The sequence below is a fragment of the Arabidopsis lyrata genome, assembly GCF_000004255.2.
Source record: "Arabidopsis lyrata subsp. lyrata unplaced genomic scaffold ARALYscaffold_6, whole genome shotgun sequence".
NCBI lineage: Eukaryota > Viridiplantae > Streptophyta > Magnoliopsida > Brassicales > Brassicaceae > Arabidopsis > Arabidopsis lyrata.
In genome coordinates, this window is record NW_003302550.1 from 22,251,397 (window position 1) to 22,277,253 (window position 25,857).

Here is a 25,857-nt window from a genome sequence, read left to right on the forward strand (position 1 = left end):
TGAGCTCAGCATACCTAAATAATTTGTGTTATCCTAAAGTTGTATCACACAAATTACGAGAAGATCACAAAACCATAATCATACATTTCTCACTAGGATTCATCAATTAGACCAAACATATTTTTCAAAAATCAGTTTTTACACAATCAATAAACATGATCTGGAGTCTGGACACATATATATATATAACTAAAAAAGGAAATACCCACTGAATATTTGTATCTATAGACGATCTACAAAAAAAAATCTGTTATATCGCCATTGTTGAAATAAAACATCTTTGGTACTAATCTCGTCGTGTGTTGTGTGACACTGATTTCGTTTTCATGTTATGTTCACTGCCAAAAACCAAAAAACACGAAGAGAATGTTTTCGGTTATGTACAAGAAGAGAATGTTTTCGGTTATGTACAAGAAGAGAATGATCAAGAGGAGAAAATATGGATTTAGAGTAGAAACATATAACATTACCAATTGTCTTTTTGAGCAGCCATAGAAGAAGAGCAAGCTCGATGCTAAAGATCATACGCAACCATGTTTTATCCACCAAGAATCCATAAACAGTGATCCCTGCTCTGTTGTTCTCTAGATAGGTCACTATATATATACAAGAGAGATACCGAATTAGTTGAAGCGAAAAAGATTTATTCGAATCATCGTCTAATTCAAGATTTTATTTACCTAGAGCTTGACGTTTCTGGGAAGAAATGGCGCGGGCAAAGATTGGATGTATATCAAGATCATTGTGATCTCCTTCTCCTTCTTCATCGTCGTCAGATGATTGGATAACATTACGACGACGCGATAAAATCTGGGAATGTTGTATGGTCGTTGGACATTTAGGAGTCTCTCCGTCATCAAGAACATCAAATGTATCTAAAGATGCGCAAACGTTCCACTTTGTGGCGATGCTAGTTACAGTTTGAGCTTTATGAGTCATTTGTGTTGCACTTTTCAAGCATATGAATAGCCCTGATACCAAGCTTATGGAGGATAACTGTAAAAAACAGAGTCATTGATCAAAATAATGTTAATTAAAAGACAACCTCAGCAAATTTTAAACATGTAATGATCAGAACAAGATTGAAAAATTTGCGTCCCTCTATGAAAGTGAAGAGGATTTCTTACCGCGAGTTCGCCAACTTCGTAGATATTAAAAGGAACACTAGCTCTGATGGTGGTAAGCAATGCCATGAACTGAGTGGCAGTGACGAAAAACAATGACAAAAGAATGAATCGCCGGAAACGGTGACTAACAATCTTCAGTTCGCGCCGGATTTTGAGATGCTCGGCGAGTATGGAACTAAAATCTTTGATCTCAGAGGCGAAACAACGGGCGAATTCATCAAGACGGAGGACCTGGAGGTGGCAGATGTTTTGGTAGAGGATACAAGCGATGATGAAGAGTGATGTACGGTAGAGCCAAGAGGAGAGCTGGAGTGTGCAGGCTAAGACATGGCTCACCATTGGGTTGATTATGTATGGGATTTGGTTAAAGCCTGAAGCATACCACCAAATGCGATAAATCGCTTGAAGCGTTATCGATGGGAGGACGAAGATAGCCAGTAGCTTCATTGATCTCTGCAACAAGAAACAGAGGAGACTATCAATTTTAATTCATTTCACTAATTACTAATTTTAATCGCAAAAATTACGATTCTTAATCATGAAATTAGATACTAATACTATAATTAGAAGATACGTTTAATTTACCTGGATTTCAGCTTCGTATCCGATCCTAACTTTATCGGTAACATCTTTAAGCTTATCGAAGAAGAGAAATCTTCGGATTCCATATTTTTTGGACCAATCTGAGAGACTAACGAACGAGATTCCAGCGAAGATCGATAACGAAAGCTGCACTAAACCGTCGTAAGGACGGCGGTGTTTGAAATCGCAGTCGGCGCAGATTAGCACGAAGTGAGAGATCATTGGGACGATGATGGCGAGGAGGAAGAAGATGGACCATGAAAGCAGAGTTTTGATGCGACTCGATTGGTCGAACCAGAGGAGGAGTTTCGGGAATGAGAATTTGGTGGCTGGTGATTCCGGTGGTTTTTGGATCGGGTCGGGTCGGGTTGAGGAGTTGAGGAATCGTTGGTTTGATGATTCTTCCATGATCGTTGGTTTGAGGGTAATTTCGGAATTTGAGATTATTTGGCTATTTGCAGAGTTTTGGACTTTTTTGACTTGAAATGGAAGGGAAAACCGGAAAAGCTAAATAAGTACGGGACTTTGGATTTTCAAAGCCACGTGTACTAATAACAAAGTTATAAAAAAGTGATCGTAGAAATATATGATTATCTCATTTTAGATTTATGCTTCTTTTTCCTTAAGTGTTGACTAATGGTCCGATTTCAGTTTAATATTTTTTTCCCTTTTTTTTATAAAAAAAATAGTTAAGTGAAACTGAATTTGAAGTCTAAATTATGGTGATGACGGATATAATAATAATGAAACATGTGAAATTTATAATAATAATGGATTTTTATTTTTTTCTATCAAAGAATAATTTCAGAAAAAAAATAATTTAGATCCAATTCATCTTAGTTTCAATTTTGTAAATAGTTTGTTCTGTTGATTTGGATAAATTTTTTATTTTTTATCTTGAAACGAATGTGTCTAGATGGGATTTAAACTTCTTTTTTTTTTGATCGGATTTAAACTTAGATGGAATATCAATTTTATATATCTTCGAATTATATAAACCATCAGATTAATAATGCATATGATATTATAGGATATTTGGGTTTAATAATCTTGTATGTCTCTCACATTTGACCCTGTTCGCCATGTGTCCACTTTATACGTTAAATAGTCTAGACGACATAAAAAATATGCCACATTTCGTCAGAAACAATTTATATGATGGTTGATTTCTTATTTATGGAATCTTAAATTTCCGTGTTGACATTTCAATATCATGTGAGACAAGACACGTCTCCACTTTTTAAGTAAACTCACAGCACATGGAATTGTTTTACCGGAATTTTTATGCTTTAAATATATATGTGTTCTTTGGACGCAAGTGAGGTTGTTCGTTTGGTCGCCGCAGGTACCTGCGGCATAATGTTGTGGCAGACGCTGCGTTTTGCGGTTAAAAATTTTGAACGCTAATTAAAATCAGCGTCAAACGATTAAAAGCTGCGGCTGCCGCTGCGGCTGCCGCTGCCGCTGCCGCCTGCGGCGACGAAACGAACAGACTAATATGCATGTCATTGTGAATCGCTGGAGCCAATTCGGTCGGGGATAGGAAATGGAGATAAAGTAAGCAATTGACTGATTTCGATCAGTGGTGAATTTGTTAAAACCAGTGTTCTAAAAAGCGGTCTAGGCGGTCGCCTAGGCCCCGACTAGGCGCTAGGCTCTTATGCGACGCCTAGATAACCGCCTAAAATTACACAGATCTTGTTTAATGTATTATTTCAATATTAATTAGAGTTTTATTTATATATATAGTTATAAATATTCATATATTATTTAATATAAATATAAATAAATGGTTTATCTAATTTTTGTTTATAATTTCATAATTTTTAGTTTTATATAGATATTTTATATAACTTTTATATATAATATCATATTTATAATATTTTATGTTATAAACGTCTAAACCGCCTAAAAAATCGCCTAGGCCCGATTAGGCGTTCTAGGCGCTAGGCATTGGGTCACCGCCCGCTTAGCGCCTAGCGCTTTCTTGAACACTGGTTAAAACTAATATGGGGATATCTCGAAAATATAGATTTTAATAGAAATATATGAATTGTTATAGTAGAAACTCGAAACGTAAGTAAAAGAAAGTCATTTTAACAAAAAAAAAAAAGAAAAAAAGAAGAAAGAATTAATACTAAGATAAAACCAATTTATCGTAACTAAAACTTAAAAAACATTGAATTACAATTATATGAACTTTTTTAAATCGCATAATGATTATGAACAATAATCATAGGGTTTGAAGTTTCAAGAAAACGAGAATAACCATGATAGATCGAGAGGACGGAGGTGAAAATGTTATTTGAAAGAGTGTGCTCTGCATGTTTATGATATGAAGTCTTCTTGTACACATGCATTAGATATTTTTTTTTTTTTTTTTTTGCATTAGATATTTTGTTGGTTTTAAGTTTTTTAATGATCGAGTAGTGATTCATTTGTTCAAGAGTCCAATAAATAATTTTGAGATTCAGTTCTTGGCGATATTATTTTGTGGGTCTAATTGTTTAGAATTAATTCCATATTGGCCTTTGCAAGAAGCCGGGAATTTTACCGCATTGCTTTAAACCAGTTTCGACATAATGTTGTTTACTGTTTCAGTGTAATTGGTAGTCGAAAAATCACCCTTACTATATAATTATTCCAAGCAAATAATATTTTCTTGCTCAAATATATTTATGATGTTTGAATAATAATACACTACATCTTTTTACAAAATTTTGTTGTTTATTTAAAATCAATGTCAGTTTACTGTTCAAGCTTTTTTAATTTGTTTTGTCTACCGCTAAAACTATTATAACCCACTTTGTTAGTTGCCTAGTCGGTTGATCAGACTTATAGAGCCATTGATCATTTTGACATATTGTTTTAACTTTTAATGATATATGTATGACCACGATTTCTACGACATGACAAAAACTGAATAATTGCAATAGATAATGATAAAACTAGAAATAAAATACAACAACCGATACTAATATTTGTTAAACAAAGAACGGTTTGTGCGGAGGCGAGACACTCTTTCCTTAATTCTTTAATTGCCCGTAGTGTGACGGTTTGACGCAATCAGAATCCCAGGATACAACCGCACCATCTTCTGATTTGCAACACTCAAAATCAGAAGCCTAACGAACTCTAGTAATGTGTGTACTCTTAGACTCGATAACTAGAGAAGAGAAGAGGAAGGAGATTGTGATCTTTTTGATTCATATGTCCATGATCTCCATAAGAAATGTGGTGAAGAAGCTTTGCTTATAAAGCCAAAGCATTCAACGTTTGTAGTCAAAATGAGAATCTAACTTTAATGCCAACGTTGAGAATTCAATCTCCATTAAAGTCGTGAGTTGATGCACATTGATTTTGTTGTTACAAAATTCAATCAAATAACAAAGATATTTGTTGACTACATCAAATCATTGGGTTATAAGCCCATTTCTCAAATCTCAAAATCCCAAACCCGGTCCGGCTCGACACGATACAACACGGCTCGGCACACATGCCTGGTTTGGATTTTTCCTTTAACTTCCGAAGTGCGACATTTGATCCTTTAGTCAAATTTCAAGCTATCCAAGCTAGCCACTTCGGATCTTTATTTCTCATTCAAACGAACTTCAATTTTGAAAGTTACCCGAAAAAGTAGTCCGGCGCAACTAATCAAAATAAGTTCCAACAATATATAGATGATAGATGATGCGGTCATCACACCAGAAACTGAACCAAAGCTCATTCAAATAGGATGCACTATGCGAATCAGACCCGAGAAGGACATACGTTCATTGCGTGAACCATATCAGCTCAACTACAAAGATTCAAGGCAGGAAACGACTTGGAAAATATGCTCAGCTCATCTACACAACCCCTCGAAGAAGAATCAGCCCAAAAGGAGTTTCCACGAAGGAGTTATTCAATTTACAAATCGGATGATTCCCAGCTTACCCGATTTGGACATATACGGGTTCATTGGAGCTTTCCAACAAGACCAGAGGGATCTAAGCTATGGAGTAAATTTTACTACATTCTTGACTCATCAGAGGAGTTCGTCGAATTGGAATCAAGTCAAAACCAATTTTGGTTTAGAAGATATTAATTTTCTAAACCAGAATATTCTCGGCTTGCCTTATTTGGAAGCTGACGGGTTTAGTCACTTGCAAACCAAACTTTGGAGTCCAGGAGAGTTTCTAATACAACTAGAAGCTTCTAATATCACCTCAAGTTTCATTCTCAGCCATTGGATAAAGTGGATTCCATCTTGGCCATTCATACACCAAGACTTTCCATATCTAGACTCAATTGCCTTCCATGCACTCCAACAGCTAAATACATTTAAACCAAGGAAGACCACGACTTTTGGGAGACTCTCCATGAACCAGAGGCTCTTAGAACGTGGATATGTGAAGAAGATATCAAGATACAAGCACTTTCCAATTCTGGCGCATTCACACCTAGCATTCAAGCTCCAACGGCTCATTTCCTTTGTTGGCGACATTTGCTTTAACTTTTGTCATTATTTTAGAATAATTTAGCTTCTATATTTGCTAATGACCGTTTGTAGATCCTGTAGACGAGCCTATAAAGCTCATATAACACAATTGTACCATACACCCTTAATCGAGATTTTAAAGTTCATAAGAAACATTGTTTTCTTTTCTTCCACAAAGTTGCGAATTCTTTGTGTTTCCTTTCATTAGTTCTTATTTGAGTGAGTCAATTAAGTTCTTTTGAGTCTGCAAATCAAGTTGTTTGAGTGATTCAAACTTCTGGTTTGTTCATTGATTGAGTGAGTCAATCGCATCTATCCATCGTTCCATCCCTTGATTCACGAGAGAGTGCGTTATAGCCAGCTCGTGAATTCCACCTTCCGCAAGTTAAGCTTGGAATCTCTTGATCATTGAGTGATCATAAGTTGGATTGGTTCCAATCTTATATCATTTGGTATCAGAGCTTCAAAAGCTCATATCTTCCAAGGTTGTATCTCTTCAACCTATATCTATTTCTATTTTCAGTTTTTGTTGTTTAATTTTCAGTAAAATCTGAATTATATAACGGTCGTTTTTGTTACCGACAAAAATGGGCCTTGTTGGGCTTTTCCTTTTCTTTTGCAATTTTGAAATTTGAATCTTTAATATAAGCTCTCTTTGTTCTATAACGGAATTATTTTGAGTTTTTTCGAAGAATTCTCCAAAAAAAGAGAGCGATCGTGTGATTTGATCGGAGAATCCAAAAAATCACAAATGGCATCACAGTTAGATTTGATCGGAGAAGATTACATCGCCGGAATCTGGAGTAATCCTCCGGCGAATAACCGTGTCACTTCTGTATACATCGAAGTCCAAGCCGGGATCTGGAGTAATCCTCCGGCGACCACGCGCTTCCTCTTCCTTCCGTATTTAAAATCCCTTTCAAGATCGACGATGGTCCTCAAAGCTCCGCCGCTGGACATTCAAGTCCGATTTCTAGGGTTTGGTCTTACTAAACCGGATCAGGCTAGATTAAACCCTTCCTTGTCATCGAATCGATTCCTCGAGTCAGAAAAATTTCTCTCATTTTCAATCTTACGAGACCGAGAAAACTAAGATATGGCAGGCGCTAGTGCTTTCTCTCGCTGGTGATTTCTTCTTCTTTAATCTTTTTTTCGAATCTATTTTGAATCGGATTTTGTGTTTCGAATTTTGTTCGGTTTAGGGTTTTTTTTTTAGGTTGAAAATTCAGTGAAGTATGTAACAAGAATGTTGTTTTTCAGGAAGAAGACAACATGTGATGAATCTAAGCCAAAGAGACTCAGAAAGAACAAGCAACCTCTTACCGCGGTTAAAATTTTTTTTGGTTTTATAATTTGTTTTTTTGGTTTTTGATGATCGGTCATGGTTTTGATGTTGTTGCAGACGAAATTGAGAAGTTATTCCCGAATCTATTTGGACAACCATCGGCTTTATTGGTTCTCTGTTTCTGCATCCCTTTACTACTCTTTTGGAGAAATCTTCACCTCCAGGTTTCAAGGTTTAACTTCTTCAGAAATTTATCTCTGTTTCTCCAATACTAGTCACCTCACTGCATCAATTTTCTAAATATTTGTGACAAATTAATAGGTTTTTTTGTGCTTTTGGGGATTGTTGCCATCAACGGATTGTGGTAGTCAAAAGGTTTCACTGCGTCGTCGTAATCATGAGTAAATAGTCAAAAGGTAGTCAAAAGTTCTTGCCACATATCCACAAGGTAAATAGTGTTCTCAAATCTGTGAGTTATAAGATATACTTTTATTTGCATATCAAAATGCTTGAGAAACAACCTCTAGAGTTCCATCGTTCAGTTTCTTTAGTTCAACTCTTGTCTCAGGTATTTTTCAGTCTCCTACTTCTTTCTCACTGATACGACCATACGGGATAAGTTTTTTTCTTCTGGATTATTTGTTTCATTCGTTGTTCTTTTGTGTCTTCTGTGAGTTTTGGTTTCTAGTTATACCAAGGTAGCTACCGAGAATTTAACAAAAAGGTTCTAGAAATAATCCAGGGGCATAGACGCCATGAAACTAAGCGAAATCCCTTTTCCAGGTATGTTCTTCTCTTCAATCCATTTCTGCTGCTGGGTTCTTTTGAATTTGATCTTGCAGTTTGATGGTTCGTTCTTTTTCTTCCGCAGCAACAGAATTCATAGTCTAATGTGACTATCTTAGAAACCAAACTATGTAATTTGGGTTCTCCTCAATCACTTCTAGAACGCATATACACATGCATTCATACATACATACATACATACGTACATACATACATACATACATACATACATACATACATACATACATACATATATTTGTACATGCATAGTTTTATATATTCGCACTTACTTCCATGCTTTGTTGTTTATTTGGTTGCTTTCTGTAGTCTTTGTTTACCTTTTTGCTTAATTGCTTGTTTCCTTGGTTACGTGCCTCTTAATTTGTTGTTTACTTTCTTATTTTTTTCTTGACTTCTTGTTTACTTGCGTCTTTGATTCGTTGTTTCCTTTGCTTACTTGCCTCTTTACGTCCTTGCTTTCTTACTTGCCTCCTTAGTTACGTGCCTCTTATTTTGCTTTTACTTTTTGGCTTCCTTGGTTCTATGTGTGCTTGTTTGCCTCCTTTGTTTACTGTGTGCGTGCTTGCTTCCTTCCTTGGTTCTATGTGTGCTTGTTTGCCTCCTTTGTTTCTTGTGTGCTTGCTTGCTTCCTTCCTTGGTTCTATGTGTGTGTATTTGCTTCCTTGATTCCTTGCTTTTGAGGCTTGTTCGCTGCAGATTTCTAGTAGTTGCAGACCTCTCGTAAGGAAAAAAGCGGCACTGTGCCTACTGCGCTTATTCCGAAAAAATCCGGATGCCGTCAACGTTGATGGCTGGTGTCTGTGAACGCTCTTGGATTACTGGTTGTTTGAGTTTACTTCTGCATCTTTCATATTTTCTTTGTCTTATACTTTCAGGGCGGATCATATGGCACAACTTTTGGATGAACGAGATCTTGGTGTCTTGGCGTCTTCTACGAGTCTTCTTGTAGCTCTGGTATCTAATAATCATGAGGCGTACTCAAGTTGTCTACCTAAATATGTCAAAATATTAGAACGCCTTGCTAGGAACCAGGATGTTCCTCAGGAGTACACATACTCTGGCATCCCATCTCCTTGGCTCCAGGTTTTGTCTTAACTCGGTTACTACCTTCAATATGTTTTAATCACATCCTTTTCCCAATTCCATGCATGTTAAACATTTATGTGAAATTAGCTTATGAAAATAGAGGCTTGCCCCAGCTTTGGTATGTTGTTGTTGTTGTTGTTCAGTTATAGGTATCTTGGATACTTATATATCATTGGTTAGTACAGGTTAAGGCAATGAGGGCTCTTCAATATTTTCCAACCATTGAAGATCCCAGTACCAGAAAAGCTCTCTTCGAGGTACAAATTTTCTTGGATAAATATCTAATATATGTCTTCGAAATCTCTCTCATGGCATTTCATGGAAATTTCAGGTCCTTCAGCAATATTGATGGGGACAGATGTTGTGAAAAATGTGAATAAAAACAATGCGTCTCATGTTGTGCTGTTTGAGGCTCTATCCCTGGTAAGTTCGTCAGACAGCTGGAAAAATTTGATGCGTCTTAGAAATAGCGTCAATTTTTGAGGTTCAATTGTTGATTATACACTCAAGTCAACTACCTGTCGATGAAATGCCATGAGAGAGAATTCGGAGACATATATCAGAGATTTACACAAGAAATATTGAACCTCAAAGAGAGCTTTTCTTCGCGATGTTTAGATTGTTGAGCACACTCAAGTAAACTATCTGGCTTAGTGTGGAACCCCTAACTTGTTAATGTGTTTTGATATAGGTCATGCATCTTGATGCTGAGAAGGAAATGATGTCACAGTGTGTTGCTTTTCTTGGCAAATTTATTTCTGTCCGTGAGCCCAACATCAGATATCTAGGCTTGGTGAGATCTTGCATACCCACTTCCTGCATCTAAGTGCGAGAACAGTAATTTGTTAAGTGTTTGGTGGTGCCTTATGTGGCTTCTCATACTGCATTTGTTGACAATATTGCAGGAAAATATGACACGAATGCTGATGGTCACAGATGTTCAAGATATCATAAAGAAGCATCAGTCTCAGATAATCACCTCCTTAAAGACCCTGACATCAGGTTGGTTTAGATTTTCCATCTCAGCATCAGCTTCTATGGCTTGTGTCAGTATCTCTTTACTGCTCTAGTTTGGAACCAGTACGACAATGTTTTCAATCATGAAATCGGTCCTAGTTCTTGTAGTTCAATATACCTTACTTTACTTTATTTAAGATCATTTCAGTAAGCATTGAAATTATTTGAGTTGCTGTATATATGAAACTCTAAGAAAATGGAATCTGTATCTATACATAATTTTTTTTTAGTGAAACATTATTTGTTGATAAACAATTATGGGTACAATTATCTGTGGTAGCAATTCGTATCGGTCACATAAGAACTATTATATTATTGGTCCAGTGGCTCAGTACTATAAAAAGATGACTAGATTGAATGAGTACTAGTCCATTAGTTTGATTGATATTCTCTTGGTTCATTTGCTAATGGTATCAGATTCACTGTTGGTTGAACTTTCCTGCAGTATTCGTAGACGTGATCTTGATTTGCTATATGGGATGTGCGATGTGTCAAATGCAAAGGATATAGTCGAAGAGTTGTTGCAGGTAAGTCTTTGACCTTGCTTTATATTAATATTCTCTTGATTTGTAGTCTCCTTATGATTTGTGAAGTTTAACAGAAAGGAAGGATTAAGTTGTGTAGTGTTTAAGCTTACTTGGAACCCAAAAATGCATTACAGTATCTTAGCACAATGGAGTTTTCTATGCAGGAGGAATTATCACTTAAAGCTGCTATTCTTGCTGAGAAGTTTGCTCCTGATCTATCATGGTAAGGAGAACTCGACAAGAAGTATATGTACACTTTATTCATGCACAGAAATTTGGTTACAGTGACATGCATATGCATTAGCCATTGGGTGTGACCTTTAGATCCTTACACAAACAACTGGTCAAAGATGTTAACTTTGATGTTCTCAGGTATGTAGATGTGATCCTTCAGTTGATCGACAAGGCTGGGGATTTTGTTAGCGACGACATTTGGTTTCGTGTGGTTCAGTTTGTAACAAATAATGAAGACCTCCAGGTTTAAAAAGTTGTTAGGATAAATATATTGTTTATCCTATTCATGACATTCGACTGTTTCTTACAAAGTTCTTTGATCCGACAGCCTTATGCCGCATCAAAAGCAAGAGAAAATTTGGAAAAAATTGCAATACATGAGACCATGGTGAAGGTTGTACAGTCTCGCTTCCCATAAAAAATTCTCTAAATTGCATATTGCGGATAAGTTATAATCTAATTTAAATTGTGGAAGTGGAGTTACTACCTTGCTACATATTCTTATCTATCTATATTGTTGGCAAAGTACAAAATTAACAATGCTTAGTATAAAAATATTGGTTATTAACAATAAATATAATTTCTTTCGGAATCTCAGGTCAGTGCTTATATTTTGGGGGAGTATGGTCACCTTCTTTCTCGACAACCTGGATGCAGTGCAAGTGAACTCTTTAGCATCTTACATGAGAAGCTTCCCACAGTATCGTAAGGACAACACAAATGCTCAATTGCGCTCTTCTTGTCTTTGGGTATGTCTTAAATGCTTCTTCTTTTTTTCTTTCTCAGGACTCCCACCATTCCTATACTTCTTTCCACATATGCAACGCTTCTTATGCACACTCAACCCCCGGATCCAGAACTGCAAAATAAAGTTGGGCTGTATTTCAGAAGTGAGACTTGCTAACCTTGTTGTCCTCCCCCAGTGTTTTGCTTGTCATTTTGTGATTTATTCTTTCGTGGTAACCAAATCAAGTTTCCTAATAGAGTTTTGTTTTGGCAGGTATGAGAGTTGTATTGATGTGGAGATATAACAGAGGTCAGTTGAATATTTTGAATTGAGTAAAAAAGGGGCTGCCTTTATGGATGTATTGGCTGAGATGCCAAAATTTCCCGAGCGCCAGGTTTGTAAATTATTTTATAATTCTATGAAAGTTACTTTGACGGGAAGATTTGATGATGCTGGTTTTTTTTTTTCCGTGTCTCTTCCATAGTCTTCATTGATAAAAAAGGCAGAAAACGTTGAAGATACCGCAGACCAGAGTGCCATCAAGCTTAGAGCACAACAACAGCCTTCAAATGCTTTTGTTTTGGCTGACCCACAGCCTGTTAATGGGGCACCACCACCTTTGAAGGTTCCAATTTTAAGTGGAAGCACAGTGAGTACTTCTATTTGTCGGCCCCAATTGACGAGACATTTTTCATGTGCTTTGCCCATTATATAGCACATACTTTTATCTTATTATCTCTGACAGTGTTTTTTCTTACATGTCTAGCAGGAACCCGAGTCAGTGGCTCGATCTGTCTCACATCCCAATGGAACTTTAAGTAATATAGATCCACAAACTCCATCACCTGATCTGCTAAGTGACCTGCTCGTTCCTCTTGCGATAGAACAACATGGTCCCATAGGGGCAGAAGGAGTTCCAGATGAAGTTGATGGTTCCGCCATTATACCTGTTGAAGAGCAAACAAATACAGTGGAGGTATTCTTTTCTTCTTCCTTTGCTTTCTTTGGCATAGGTTTTAGCATGGATGAAATTATGCTTCTACTTTTGCTAGCTCATTATTTTTCCTAGGCTTTTTTAACTACAATTTTCTTTCTGTTTCCTTTTTCTGTATTTATTACTTTGAAATGGTAAAACGTTTACTTAGATAGAATTCTACCTGAGATGTTCTATTTCACAGTCAAGATTCATAATAAAAGAAAACATATATAATGACAGATGATGGTTTTCTTATTTCAAAGCCAGCGCGAATGGGGCTCTGAAATGGATGAGAGATGAAACTTTAAAGAAAAATCTCTTACAGAGCAAGAAATAGACTTGTGGAAGAATGCATGATAAGTCGGTGTCAATAGAGCTCTGAGACAGCTTTGTTTATGTTCTCAAATCAGAATAACATATATAATGTGGTACCTCTGAGACATTGTTTTGCTTATTTCAGGTCCATCGCAAATAGAGCTCTAACAAGCTCTAAGGTGCCATCCTCTTGTTTCTAAAAGGTATGTGTCTTACTTCGCTTTGTTGTTTAGTTTTGCTCATACAATTTGAATTTACATTCTCATCCACGGTAGAAATTGCCTAATGGAACAAAGTTTTCCATAAATAATGTCTTATATTCTCCGAATTCTAAGAGGAATTTGTTGAGTTTCAAAGACATATACCTTCAAGGATATGAAACTCAGTCTGCAACTGAGGATGGAAAGAAGTATTTGTATATAACTTCTAATAAATCTGGAAAAAGACATATCTTGGAAAGATTTCCAGAACTTCCTTCTGGTTTGCATCATACTTATATAGATGCCATAGAGTCAAACCTTGTGATCAAAAGAAATCCAGAAGATTTTGTACTATGGCATGATCGCCTTGGTCACCCAGGCACCACAATGATGCGAAAAATCATAGAGAGCTCACATGGTCACTCATTGAAAAATCATGAGTTGAAACATGGAAATAAAATGACATGTGCAGCGAGTTCTCTTGGAAAGTTGATCATAAGGCCATCGCCAACCAAAATTGATAAAGAATCACCAAAGTTCCTTGAACGAATTCAAGGCGATATTTGTGGACCGATACATCCACCATGTGGACCATTCCACTATTTTATGGTAATGATTGACGCATCTAGCAGATGGTCACATGTTTGTCTATTGTCATCTCGAAATTTGGCATTTGCGAGATTTATAACTCAGATAATCAAATTAAGAGCTCAGTTCTCTGATTATTCCATTAAGAGGGTTAGACTAGACAACGCTGGTGAATTCACATCCCAAGCATTCAATGATTATTGTATGGTAACAGGAATTGAAGTTGAACATCCTGTAGCTCATGTTCATACACAAAATGGCTTGGCGGAATCATTAATTAAACGTCTGCAATTGATTGCAAGACCATTGATCATGAGATCAAAACTTCCAACCTCTGTATGGGGACATGCCATTTTGCATGCAGAAGCACTTATTCGGATAAGACCAAGTGCATACCATAAATACTCCCCACTACAGTTAGCATTTGGTCGAGAACCAAATATATCTCATCTAAGAATTTTTGGTTGTGCGGTGTATGTGCCTATAGCACCACCACAACGTACAAAGATGGGACCACAAAGAAGGTTGGGAATATATATTGGCTGAGATTCTCCATCAATTATAAGATACCTAGAACCGCAGACTGGTGATGTCTTTACGGCACGATTTGCCGATTGTCACTTTGATGAGAAAGTATTTCCGGTTCTAGGGGAGAAAATAAGCAAGTAGGAAAAGAAATCAAATGGTGTGTACCATCCCTGTTACACCTTGATCCTCCTACAAAACAGTCAGAAATAGAAGTTCGACGAATTGTGCATTTGCAAAGTATAGCAAATCAACTTCCCGATACTTTTGCAGATACCAAAACGGTAACTAAATCATATATACCAGCTGCAAATGTTCCTGCTCGAATTGAAATACCACAAAAACGTGGAGGAGCAGATGATACACGTGAGTCTAAAACACGCTTGAAACGTGGTAGACCAGTTGGTGCTAAGGATAAAAATCCTAGAAAACGAAAGGAAGTTGAAAAGCATGATATTCCCAAAATAGCAGAAAGCATTTTGGAAGAAACGAATCATGAGTCTAATGACAATGATGAGCATCATGAGCCTGAAGGAAATCATGAGATTTCTATCAACTATATACATAATGGAAAGATCTGGGATCGAAATAAAATGGATGATATTAATGACGTTTTCTCATACCTTTTGTCAAAGGAAATTGATGAGGAAAACGAGGATCCAGAACCAAAGTCTGTATATGAATGTCAAAAGAGACATGACTGGATAAAATGGAAAGATGCAATACAAGTCGAACTTGATTCGCTAAATAAGCGAAATGTATTCGGACCTATTGTACTCACACCTGAAGATGTGAGACCGGTTGGATACAAATGGGTTTTCGTTAGAAAACGAAATGAGAAAAATGAAATTACGAGATACAAGGCTCGCCTCGTAGCTCAAGGATTTTCTCAAAGACCCAGGATTGATTATGAGGAAACATATTCACCTGTTATGGATGCTATAACGTTTAGATTTCTGATGAGTCTAGCAGCTGGCGAAAATCTAGAGATGCGTCTCATGGATGTCGTTACAGCATATTTATATGGATCATTAGATACAGATATCTATATGAGAGTTCTCGATGGGTTTAATATGCCAAAAGCATTAAAATCTAAACCCAAAGAGTTGTGTGCAATAAAGTTGCAGAGATCATTATATGGGTTAAAGCAATCTGGACGAATGTGGTATAATCGTCTCAGTGAGCACTTAACGAAAGAAGGATATGTGAACGATCCTATATGCCCATGTGTTTTCATAAAGAAAACAAATTCCGGATTTGTGATAATCGCGGTATATGTTGATGATCTAAACATAATCGGGACTCAAGCTGAAATACAGAAAGCAACAAACTATTTAAAAGGGGAATTTGAGATGAAAGATCTCGGACAAACAAAATTTTGTCTTGGCCTACAAATTGAACATACTCAAAAGGGTATATTTGTACATCAATCCACATACACCAAAAGAGTGTTAAAACGCTTTAATATGGATAATAAGGCAACTCCTCTCAGTACTCCAATGGTCGTTAGATCACTTAATGTTGAGAGTGATCCATTCAGACCACCTGGAGAGAATGAAGAGATACTCGGTCCTGAAGTACCGTATTTAAGTGCAATTGGAGCTCTTATGTATCTTGCAAATTGCACCCGACCTGATATATCATTTTCAGTCAATCTTTTGGCTAGATTTAGTTCATCCCCTACACGAAGACATTGGAATGGGATTAAACATGTCTTTCGTTATCTTCAAGGGACTATTGATTTAGGGTTATTTTATCCTAAAAATATAAATGGTCAAATGATTGGTTTTGCAGATGCAGGATATTTATCAGATCCACACAAAGCTCGATCCCAAACAGGATACGTATTCACGATTGGAGGTACTGCTATATCATGGCGTTCTCAGAAGCAGACGCTTGTAGCTACTTCTTCGAATCATGCTGAAATCATCGCACTACATGAAGCGAGTAGAGAATGCGTATGGCTAAGATCAATAAGTCGACATATTCAAACCAGTAGTGGAATTAGTCTGAATACAGAGCCAACTATCTTATATGAAGACAATGCTGCAAGTGTTGCTCAGACAAAGGAAGGATATATCAAAAGCGATAGAACCAAACATATCCCTCCGAAGTTCTTTTCATACACCCAAAAGCTCATGAAGAATAAAGACATTGAAGTAAAATATGTCCGATCATCCGAGAATTCTGCGGATCTCTTCACGAAATCATTACCCACCTCTATATTTAGGAAACATGTTCATAACATTGGAATGCGTCGTCAACAAGACTTGTAAGTTATGATCCTGATCATTCGAGGGGGAGCTTGCGCGGTTGCACTCTTTTTACCTACTATGGTTTTTCCCACCGGGTTTTCCTAGAAAGGTTTTTAACGAAGCAACAGAAGATATTACGCAAGAAACAGAGTGACACTGATCTCCAAGGGGAAGTGTTAAGAAAGTCAAATATATCATGCGCTTCAAATCAAACATTAGGCGCAGCCGTGTGTTGTTTATAATTTTGATGTGGAGCCCACCGTCACTATGCATGCATAGTAACTTATAATTTTCTCTATAAATAGAACGATGAACGTTCGATGTAAAAACACAACTCGCATTACTTCAATTATAAGAGAAGCAATAATCCCTCTCCCTCTCATCTCTTTATTATTCAGTATCCCGATCCTTCTGCGGGTATAATTTTCTCATCATTAAATATTTATATATCCACTATAAAATCAAATACTCTTTTATAACATTAGTAATTTATTGCGACATAACAATTTTTTTTTTGGTTTAGATTCAGATATTAACATACTTACTCCGCACACTGACTAAACTAACTAACTAGCTCTAACATAATTTCTTCAAGATCTGAGTACATTTAATTTTTACTGTTTGATTGCATTTAATTTTCCGTTATATTTACCTTTCTTTTGTTCGTTTAGACTATGAAAAATTTAAGCAGCTGACACTGAAAGATTTTGTAGAATAACTTTGTAATATGTTTGTATCTATTATTCGACTTCATGACTTTATGTACAAACGATTATTTTTGTTTTATAATGATAAATAAATGAGATTTTAACTGAGAAGCCTAACCCGCTCCAAAAAATTCAACGTCTTTTCACTAAGAAGATTTCACGACTGCATTAATAATGCAGCATTATGATATATAACAAATTCTTCATTAATTAAATAAAATCTCAAGTTGTATTTTTGTAAATTTGACCAGTTTTTAATAATTTTACTTGACAATTTTTATTTTATTTTATTGACATAGCAACAAGAAATCACAAAGACACAAACCAATAAGACTACCTAATCACTTAGTATTAATTACACAACAAACAAATAAAATTTTGATTATTCAGACCCTTTTCCATGGTAATGATGAGAGGATCAGAGGAATATTCTTCAAGATACCTTTTAACATTCCCCAAAGGCCCAAACAATTAAAAAAACTTCTCAATTTTTCTATCCAAAATACTTTTTTATTATCGAAAAAAAAGCTCTCAATAGTAATACCATCATGACGTTAGAAAGTTACGCCGGCGATGTTCACACCGTACCACAATCGGAGAACTCGATGGAGGAGAGAGGTGGCGGTGAGCTTTTCGTGCCACCTCTTAACTTCGCTATGGTCGATAATGGAATTTTCCGTTCTGGTTTCCCTGAACCCGTCAGTTTCAGCTTTCTCCAGTCTCTGCGACTCCGATCCATCATGTAATTTTTCACTCAATTTTGATGCTTAATTAGGTCAGCTTCGTCGTCTTAATCGCAAATTGTCGCTTATTTACAAGAAGAATTTTGTTGATATGGAGATGTAATAGCTAGGGTTTATAGAGTGACGAAATGTGAAATGGTCAAAGGAATAGTCTCTAATCTATTGATTTTTGTTTGAATGTGTATTGATCTAGATATTTGTGCCCTGAGGCATATCCAGAGGTGAACAGAGAATTTGCAAAATCAAATGGGATCCAAGTTTTTCAATTTGGAATTGAAAGATGCAAGGTGAGATTGGTGATACTTATTATTTGCATTTTTTGCTCTCATGTTTTTGAAGCTTTGAATCGCCTCTTCTTAGTTGTTGCATAGTCTGTGGTTATCTGGTTGTTTCAATTCCTCATCTCCCTAAAGCTCTCCATATTGGTGGAATCATGAGTCTTTCTGAATCTCATAACAATGGATCATAACTTCACATACTTATTCTTCTTGTTTAGCATGTGAAGAGATAGAGCTATGCAAAGATGATAAATAACATATTCTGTGTTTGAGTTGAGACTGATAATTTGTCATGGTTCTCTGTGTTTTTTTTCAGGAACCCTTTGTTAATATCCCTGACGAGGTAATCCGAGAAGCATTACAAGTACTTCTAGGTACCCTCTCTTGTCTCTCTATAACCTATTTTCATCGAGAAGTGTTTAGATCAACAAAACCAATCTAATCTTTGATTTCGTCTTGCCTTTTTAACCAGATACAAAGAATCATCCTGTCTTGATTCATTGCAAAAGTGGCAAGGTAAATTGAGACAGCTCTCCTCTGCTTAACCCTAGTCACAATATGATCGAAATAATCCTTATATCTTGTCTCTCTCTCTCTCGGTTGCAGCATCGGACGGGATGTCTTGTAGGTTGTGTGAGGAAGATTCAGAGATGGTGTTTGTCCTCCATCTTCGATGAGTACCAAAGATTCGCAGCTGCGAAAGCTAGAATCTCAGACCAAAGATTCATGGAGCTCTTTGACATCTCCAATCTAAAGCATTCACCACTCAACTTCTCATGTTCCAAGAGGTATAATAATACTATTGATTACTGAAAAACAAAATGTATTTATGTGTTGAATGCAAGTTGTAGTTTTTAAGCTAGATGATGATAATGGGAGATTTTCTTATCTTTCAATATAAATACTTTTATTCCAAATTAAATAAATAAAAATTGGATCGGAGGTTGTAGAAATATACGCGACACTCCTTCATTTTAATTAATCCTTTTAAATGCTATCATGTAGAACCCAAGTTTGTCATGAAATTTTTGTACTGTGTTTATTTTTTTTTTTGTACTCAACTGTATCCAACTTGGTAATGTTCAATCTAAAAACGAACTGTCCAAAATTCGAATCATTTATTTAGTTTATTGCCAAATTCCATAGTATCAGTTTATCAGAACTGAATCATAGCAAAAAAATAAATAATTAATTAGACAGAATGTCATCTTATCTAAATTAAAAGTGAAACGTTTAGTATTAATTCGTCTTAAATTCAATTTAAAGAGAATAATATAATAATGACTCCAATCGTAATTCGGACGTAACCGAAAGAAGCTTTAAAACCCCAGCGATACACGAATTCCAAAACACTTCACACTCTCTCTTCAATGGCGGAATTTTTTTTCAGAATCCATTCTTATTTATTCTTCTCGTAGTCCTCTCTTCTTTAACACGTCTGTAGCTGAGTCGACAATGAGTCAACTCGCTGTTGAAACTAGTCAAGCCCAGCCGGAGACGCCACAGTCAACGACATTCCTCGATTTGCTCCGACTTCAAATGGACGGTGGTGTCGATCGAACTAGGAGAAGGAAACGAACTCTTAAAGAACGGTTAGGATTCAAACGAATCGGATGTTGTGGACCAACATGGGGTCTCCGGTTAACCAGTAGTAACACTCGCGAAGGCGACGAACCATATGAAACCCGATTCGTTTCCGGGTCGGATCATGTAACGGGTCCGTTAAATCAAGGTATGAATCTCGCAACGGCCTTAGCAGCGGAGAGAAATTACCGAACGGAGGAAACGGAAGCATCAGGGAGTTTAACGCCGTTAAGAGTATCGTTAATGAGATTGCTTGAAGAAACGGCGGAGAGAGTCGTCGTTGAAGGGAAGGAAACGGAGAGATTAACGGCGTCGTCGTCGACGGTTAAAGGAGGAAATGATTCGGTGTGTTGCGTGTGCATGGGAAGGAAGAAAGGAGCAGCGTTTATCCCATGTGGACATACTTTTTGCAGAGTGTGTTCTCGAGAGGTGTGGCTTAATCGAGGATCGTGTCCCCTTTGTAACCGTCCGATCATCGAGATCCTCGACATTTATTGATTATTGAATCCTACGGCTCATATTAGTCCGGTTGCACGTGACTTCAGTGAGGTACTGGTGTGCCTAGAGATTCACGAGAGTGTTCCATATGAAATTTAATTACGGTGTCTATGTTTCTCTTATTGGAAATTGGAGTATTATTCATTATTAGAGATCAAAAGTAATTCAAGATTACTATTTTTATTTTTCATTGAAAGATTAGTAATGATGATGCTAACACATCTTCAATATAAAGACTCAAGAGCTTAATCGCCAAACTCGGAAATCAGTAGGGGTGTCAAAATGGGTAACCCGATCCGACCCAAACCCACATGGGTTCGAGTGTTTAATGGACGGGTTTGACCCGACCCATATATTTATATGGGTTGAATTTACATACTCAAACCCATTATTGTAGAAATCCGTTGGCTTAATGGGTTATATGAGTATCCATATATGTATAATAAAATATATAAATAATAAAAATCCAAAAAAATAACATAAAATTGTAAACCAACAAAAGTTTTTAAATAATAAATTAAAAAATCTAGATATTAAAGTAGAAAAGCATACTAAAATCTTAAAACCACAAATCCAAAGAACCATAAAACCAAATAAAAAAGATACTTGTAAAGAAAAGAAGATATTTTACATATATTTATATAAATTTTACTTTTTAGTTTTGGTTATGAAACCCATGGGTAACACATGACCCTAATGGGTTATACCCATTAAACCCATAATCCTAATAGGGTAACCCACTAAAACCCATATATATATATATGGGTAAAAAAATTCTACCCAAACCCACTAAAATCATGGGCGGGTTCGGATAACCCATGGGTATTAATCCATTTTGACATCCCTAGAAATCAGTATAAAAATTAGGTATTCTCTAATTTGAAGGTATTTGGACCTATTGGTCTATTGGATACAAAACTATTTTATGCATTTTAAATGGGTCTTTTTTGGTTAATAAAAGGCTCACTAAATATACTATACAGGCCCATTTAGTCCATACAACTTGTACTGTGGATCATCGCCGTTCGTTGATCTCAGAACGCTCGAAACGCTGCTTAGATATTTTGCATTCGAGAGAATCTTGACCGTCCACAATACTGACGATGGAAGATCACAAAAATCGGCCAAAAAGAAGAGTACTAGACGTCCGAAGATTCTAGATCCATCATGCCATTTGCATGGCGTTTCTCTCGTACAAAACCCAAACTAATCTCCCCCACACAAATAATGGGACAAAAACTCCCTACCAAAAAAAAAAATATATGAGACAAAATCCAAATTAAACCAAATTATTTTAAATATTTCCTGTTGAAGAAAAAAATTCTTCCACAAATTTTATGGATTTTTCACAAAGTCGGCAATTTCAAGTCAATCACTGAAAAATGAAAATAATCCTCGCTTCACACGAGGCCATGTCGAATCGCAAACGATGATCTTTAACCACCCACGTGTCAAAATCATAGCTTAGTTCATTCGTTTTATTTAAAATTCCTATTCTATCCAATATATTTTGACATGTATGGACCATAAGCTAAAGTATAAGTGAAGGGTATAAACGTCAGTTACTATCCAGCTCAACGGTTATAAAATGCGACTTGGAATTTCCTAATGTGTGAGGTTCGAGTTTATTTCTCTGATTTCATTTGCTTGTGAAGAAAAAAAAAACAAAAATGGCGACGGTACCATTGTTCAGCCAATTCCCCTGCAAAACCCTAGTTCCAAGCTCATCAAACACTAAATCCCAGTCAAAATCTCCGATTCTACTGCCGATTAACTCAGTCAATCGGCGATCGGAGATTGGAATCTCTGTTCATCGGCCAGATTTCAAAATCCGAGCCACGGACATCAACGACGAATGGGGTCAAGAAGGAGTTGAGAGAGTATTATCCTCATCGTCACCAGTATCGGTGGCGGAGAAAGTAGCAGACGGAGCAATCGAATCCGCGGAGGAGACGGAGAGGCTAAAGAGATCGCTAGCGGATTCGTTGTACGGAACAGATCGAGGTTTAAGCGCATCGAGCGATACGAGAGCTGAGATCAGTGAGCTTATCACGCAGCTTGAGTCTAAGAACCCTACTCCAGCTCCTAACGAAGCTCTGTTTCTCCTCAACGGCAAATGGATTCTCGCGTAAGTAATTTTTCCTCCGATTCTCTTTTCTTTTTTTTTTTTCCGGTGAAAACTGTTTAATTCCGTTGGGAATGCGTCTCTTAGATAGTGAAGCATGTTGTAGTGTCGTCTCTTTGCAACATATGATTCAAATTAGTTCAATAATCAGAAGAAATTTTTACATAATGGATTTTATTTCTTAGGGAAAACGGTAAAATTCTTATGATTTCAGTACATTTTATTATGAATCGAGAACTTTTCTTTGTAGATTCTTGTGATTTCAAGAAGATTTAATTATGAATTTTGATTATGATTCTGTGTGTTGGCTTTTATAGTTGTATGAGTCTTCCCTTATAGTTGGATATAGCGTCATGTTATTGTTATGTATCAAGAACTTATTTTTCAGTGGTAATCTCGTGTAGGTACACGTCGTTCGTGGGTCTGTTCCCATTGCTCTCACGAAGAATTGAACCGTTGGTTAAAGTTGATGAGATCTCACAGACCATTGATTCCGATAGCTTCACCGTCCAAAACTCTGTCCGGTTTGCTGGTCCATTTTCCACTACATCGTTTAGCACTAACGCTAAGTTCGAAATCCGTAGTCCTAAACGCGTCCAGGTTAGTCATCAGTCTTCATCTTAAACCACAAATGGTAAATGCCCATTTTACATAATCTATTTGGATTGTTTTTGTTTGTTGTAGATTAAGTTCGAGCAAGGTGTTATTGGAACTCCTCAGCTAATGGATTCGATTGAAATCCCTGAATCCGTGGAGATTCTTGGTCAGAAAATCGATCTCAACCCCATTAAAGGGATACTTACATCAGTCCAAGACACTGCTTCTTCAGTGGCTAGAACCATTTCAAACCAACCACCATTAAAGTTTTCTCTGCCTAGTGATAACACACAGTCGTGGCTGCTCACGACTTATCTCGACAAAGACCTTCGGATCTCGAGAGGCGATGGCGGAAGCGTCTTTGTTCTCATCAAAGAAGGAAGCTCTCTCTTAAACCCTTGAATCATAATTACTCGCATGACATCCATAGTAACATATATAGAACTATGTGTCTTGTGTTTGATATTGTTGTAACTGTTATATAGCTTCTTTTACCTGTTGGAGAGTTATAATGCATAATGGATGTTACTCTTGGAATATATATACATAGATACGTAATTGGATCGGCCGGTTATGATTTTGCTAAGCCAAGACTAAACATTGATTCACATTTGTTAAAGTTTTTTTTTTTAAAATGAAGTGTTTATCGTAAACTAGGAGGGTGTGCAGTGTGCACTATGTCTGGCATTTCGGATTTTCTGGTTCAGTTTGGTTGAATGTTTACAGTTTGTGAAATGTCTGATCAACTAAAACTGAAATTAGTTTGGTTCAGATCAGGTTGTCAACAAAGGGGTTACCAAATTGAAATCGAAATTGTATCTCATTTCAGATTTTTGTAATTTCAGGTTTCTAATTTTGGTTTATAAAATGGCATCTGAATCAGTCTATTTATTACCCATAACACCGGTTTGTTACAAACCGGGTATCTTACACAAACATTTAAAAGAAACAACTGGTCTTTGTTCTCTCTTAGCTACGAAACAGATCAGCACAAACCTCGTAAAAGATCTCGAGAATGGCAGACCGGTATTCGCGAGGGTTCATCGATAGATAGTACTCCAAGAGGCTTCTAAGTTCATCTGCTTCTTTGATCTTGTTTGCCACAATCATCTCAACCATGGAGTCTCTAAAATCCTCTCTTGGATCAAAAGAACATTTCTCCATCGCCATCATCACTATGAACTTAGTGCTACTGATGCTACCCTCACTTCTTCTTCTTCTTCTTCTCATCTTTTGTTGTCTTATCTTCTCTTGATGTGTGGCTTCTTGTGTCTCTCTGATCATCTGCTCTAGCTTCTCCTGAACCATGTAGTGTGCCAAGCTAGAGAGCGAACCGTGCTGGTCTGAAAATCTTGAACTCTTGTCTGATTCTGCCGAAGAACAAGAAGAAATGCTGAGTCTTGCTTTGTTACCGCAACACAAAGCTCTGCAGATTCTTGGTTCTCTGGTTTGGTGTTGTGATTGTTTGTTTAGTTTCTTGTTCTCTCTCTCTGTTTTTTCTTCTGCTCTGTTTACGAGTTTCATGTTGAATGTTTAATCACATTATAATCAGGTTTTGTGGATGAGTAATGTTTGTAAACGCAAAGAGAAAAGAGTTCTAATTTAATCATTTAAGTGTAAATTGAAATTTGCACACAAAAAAAAAAAAAAAGTGTAAATTGAAAATGTGGGGCTTGTTCATCATGATTATGTCTTGATCTTAATTTAATTAAAAACTCAATAAAAGAGATTCTTTTTAAATTTTAGACTAACTACAAGTTTTCGACGTTATTCATTTGTGTAAAACTAGTATTTATTTATTTATATTCTTTAAAATCAATATCTAAGATTTGTGTTCATAATGCAATGAAAAGTTGTACACTTGATATATAAGTTTTAGATTGAACTTTATTTAATTTTTCGAATTTATAAATTTTCAACAAAATCAAAGAAAAGAGTGTGTTTAGTGAAATTTGATTCATTATTTCAAATCAATAATAAAACAATGATAAATGGACTACTATCACTTAACTAATATATAAGACATATTGAAAAGAAAAGATTTAGTAGTTCTTCAAAAATATATGTCAAATCAAAAGTTGGAATATAATAGAGAAGATTAGGTATGATTGAGGATAACTGAATTCTTTTTTTAAGAAAGGTGTGCTAAATGCATGTATTTGTGTCGTGTTTTAGAAATATAGGGGTGATTAATTTGATTTATGATGTGATGTAGACCATCTTCATGTCTACTTTAGTTTTGTTGTTGTTGAAGATGAGATACATATCTAAACTTTATTTTGTAAAGCTTTTGGTAATGTGGAAAAAGTGATCAATATGTTGTTTTAACTAGTTTGTCTCAATTAGAAATAGAGAGTAAAAAATATCTAAGGCTAGCTAATTGTGGTTTTCAAGTGGCTATTGATGAATTCTAACTTCAAAAACTGTTTTTTTTTTTACATTTTCTCAAAGTACATATTAATTGTTGTAATGTGCCATACATGATGTCGCTAGAACCTATATGATGCAATTTTCAAATTTCTCAGGCTTTACAGTTCAATAGTTTAGACTGGTTAGAATTGTTATATACAAAGTATACATTGTTGCCTTGGAGA

At 36.2% G+C, this 25,857-nt stretch overlaps 5 protein-coding genes and 1 pseudogene across 5 annotated transcripts; 4 read left to right on the forward strand and 2 right to left on the reverse strand.

The window, feature by feature from the left end:
• Positions 1-60: 60 nt before the first annotated feature.
• On the reverse strand, positions 61-2,274 carry LOC9310859. Its single transcript, XM_021022024.1, has 5 exons — positions 1,713-2,274; positions 1,128-1,580; positions 681-996; positions 471-596; positions 61-338 (listed from the first exon to the last, which is right to left on the reverse strand). The coding sequence occupies exons 1-5, from the start codon at positions 2,115-2,117 to the stop codon at positions 325-327; spliced, it is 1,314 nt and encodes a 437-aa protein (XP_020877683.1). The 5' UTR covers positions 2,118-2,274; the 3' UTR covers positions 61-324.
• A 4,666-nt stretch (positions 2,275-6,940) lies between these two features.
• On the forward strand, positions 6,941-18,035 carry LOC9308743 (annotated as a pseudogene).
• LOC9308744 (probable tyrosine-protein phosphatase At1g05000) lies at positions 17,625-19,437 on the forward strand. The gene is made up of 5 exons (XM_002872629.2): positions 17,625-18,180; positions 18,375-18,468; positions 18,776-18,833; positions 18,932-18,975; positions 19,066-19,437. The coding sequence occupies exons 1-5, from the start codon at positions 17,987-17,989 to the stop codon at positions 19,270-19,272; spliced, it is 597 nt and encodes a 198-aa protein (XP_002872675.1). The 5' UTR covers positions 17,625-17,986; the 3' UTR covers positions 19,273-19,437.
• A 221-nt stretch (positions 19,438-19,658) lies between these two features.
• Positions 19,659-20,731, forward strand: LOC9308745 (death-associated inhibitor of apoptosis 1). Its single transcript, XM_021022066.1, has one exon. The coding sequence runs from the start codon at positions 19,915-19,917 to the stop codon at positions 20,539-20,541; it is 627 nt and encodes a 208-aa protein (XP_020877725.1). The 5' UTR covers positions 19,659-19,914; the 3' UTR covers positions 20,542-20,731.
• A 1,321-nt stretch (positions 20,732-22,052) lies between these two features.
• LOC9308746 (probable plastid-lipid-associated protein 1, chloroplastic) lies at positions 22,053-23,849 on the forward strand. The gene is made up of 3 exons (XM_002872631.2): positions 22,053-22,669; positions 23,071-23,266; positions 23,351-23,849. The coding sequence occupies exons 1-3, from the start codon at positions 22,212-22,214 to the stop codon at positions 23,663-23,665; spliced, it is 969 nt and encodes a 322-aa protein (XP_002872677.1). The 5' UTR covers positions 22,053-22,211; the 3' UTR covers positions 23,666-23,849.
• Positions 23,849-24,915, reverse strand: LOC9308747 (probable transcription repressor OFP9). The gene has a single exon (XM_002874747.2). It carries the CDS (start codon positions 24,785-24,787, stop codon positions 24,233-24,235), a length of 555 nt encoding a protein of 184 aa, XP_002874793.1. The 5' UTR covers positions 24,788-24,915; the 3' UTR covers positions 23,849-24,232.
• Positions 24,916-25,857: the final 942 nt, after the last annotated feature.

Bases quoted from the DNA above. Each gene is read 5' to 3' on its own strand.
- LOC9310859 (XM_021022024.1), bottom strand. From the start codon at position 2,117: ATGGAAGAATCATCAAACCAACGATTCCTCAACTCCTCAACCCGACCC. The intron at 1,581-1,712 runs GTAAATTAAACG...TTCTTGTTGCAG, and splicing joins GATACGAAGCTGAAATCCAG to AGATCAATGAAGCTACTGGC. The intron at 997-1,127 runs GTAAGAAATCCT...TGTTTTTTACAG, and splicing joins ACGAAGTTGGCGAACTCGCG to TTATCCTCCATAAGCTTGGT.
- LOC9308744 (XM_002872629.2), top strand. From the start codon at position 17,987: ATGACGTTAGAAAGTTACGCCGGCGATGTTCACACCGTACCACAATCG. The intron at 18,181-18,374 runs GTAATTTTTCAC...GTATTGATCTAG, and splicing joins CTGCGACTCCGATCCATCAT to ATATTTGTGCCCTGAGGCAT. The intron at 18,834-18,931 runs GTACCCTCTCTT...CTTTTTAACCAG, and splicing joins AGCATTACAAGTACTTCTAG to ATACAAAGAATCATCCTGTC.
- LOC9308745 (XM_021022066.1), top strand. From the start codon at position 19,915: ATGAGTCAACTCGCTGTTGAAACTAGTCAAGCCCAGCCGGAGACGCCA.
- LOC9308746 (XM_002872631.2), top strand. From the start codon at position 22,212: ATGGCGACGGTACCATTGTTCAGCCAATTCCCCTGCAAAACCCTAGTT. The intron at 22,670-23,070 runs GTAAGTAATTTT...AATCTCGTGTAG, and splicing joins AACGGCAAATGGATTCTCGC to GTACACGTCGTTCGTGGGTC. The intron at 23,267-23,350 runs GTTAGTCATCAG...TGTTTGTTGTAG, and splicing joins GTAGTCCTAAACGCGTCCAG to ATTAAGTTCGAGCAAGGTGT.
- LOC9308747 (XM_002874747.2), bottom strand. From the start codon at position 24,787: ATGAAACTCGTAAACAGAGCAGAAGAAAAAACAGAGAGAGAGAACAAG.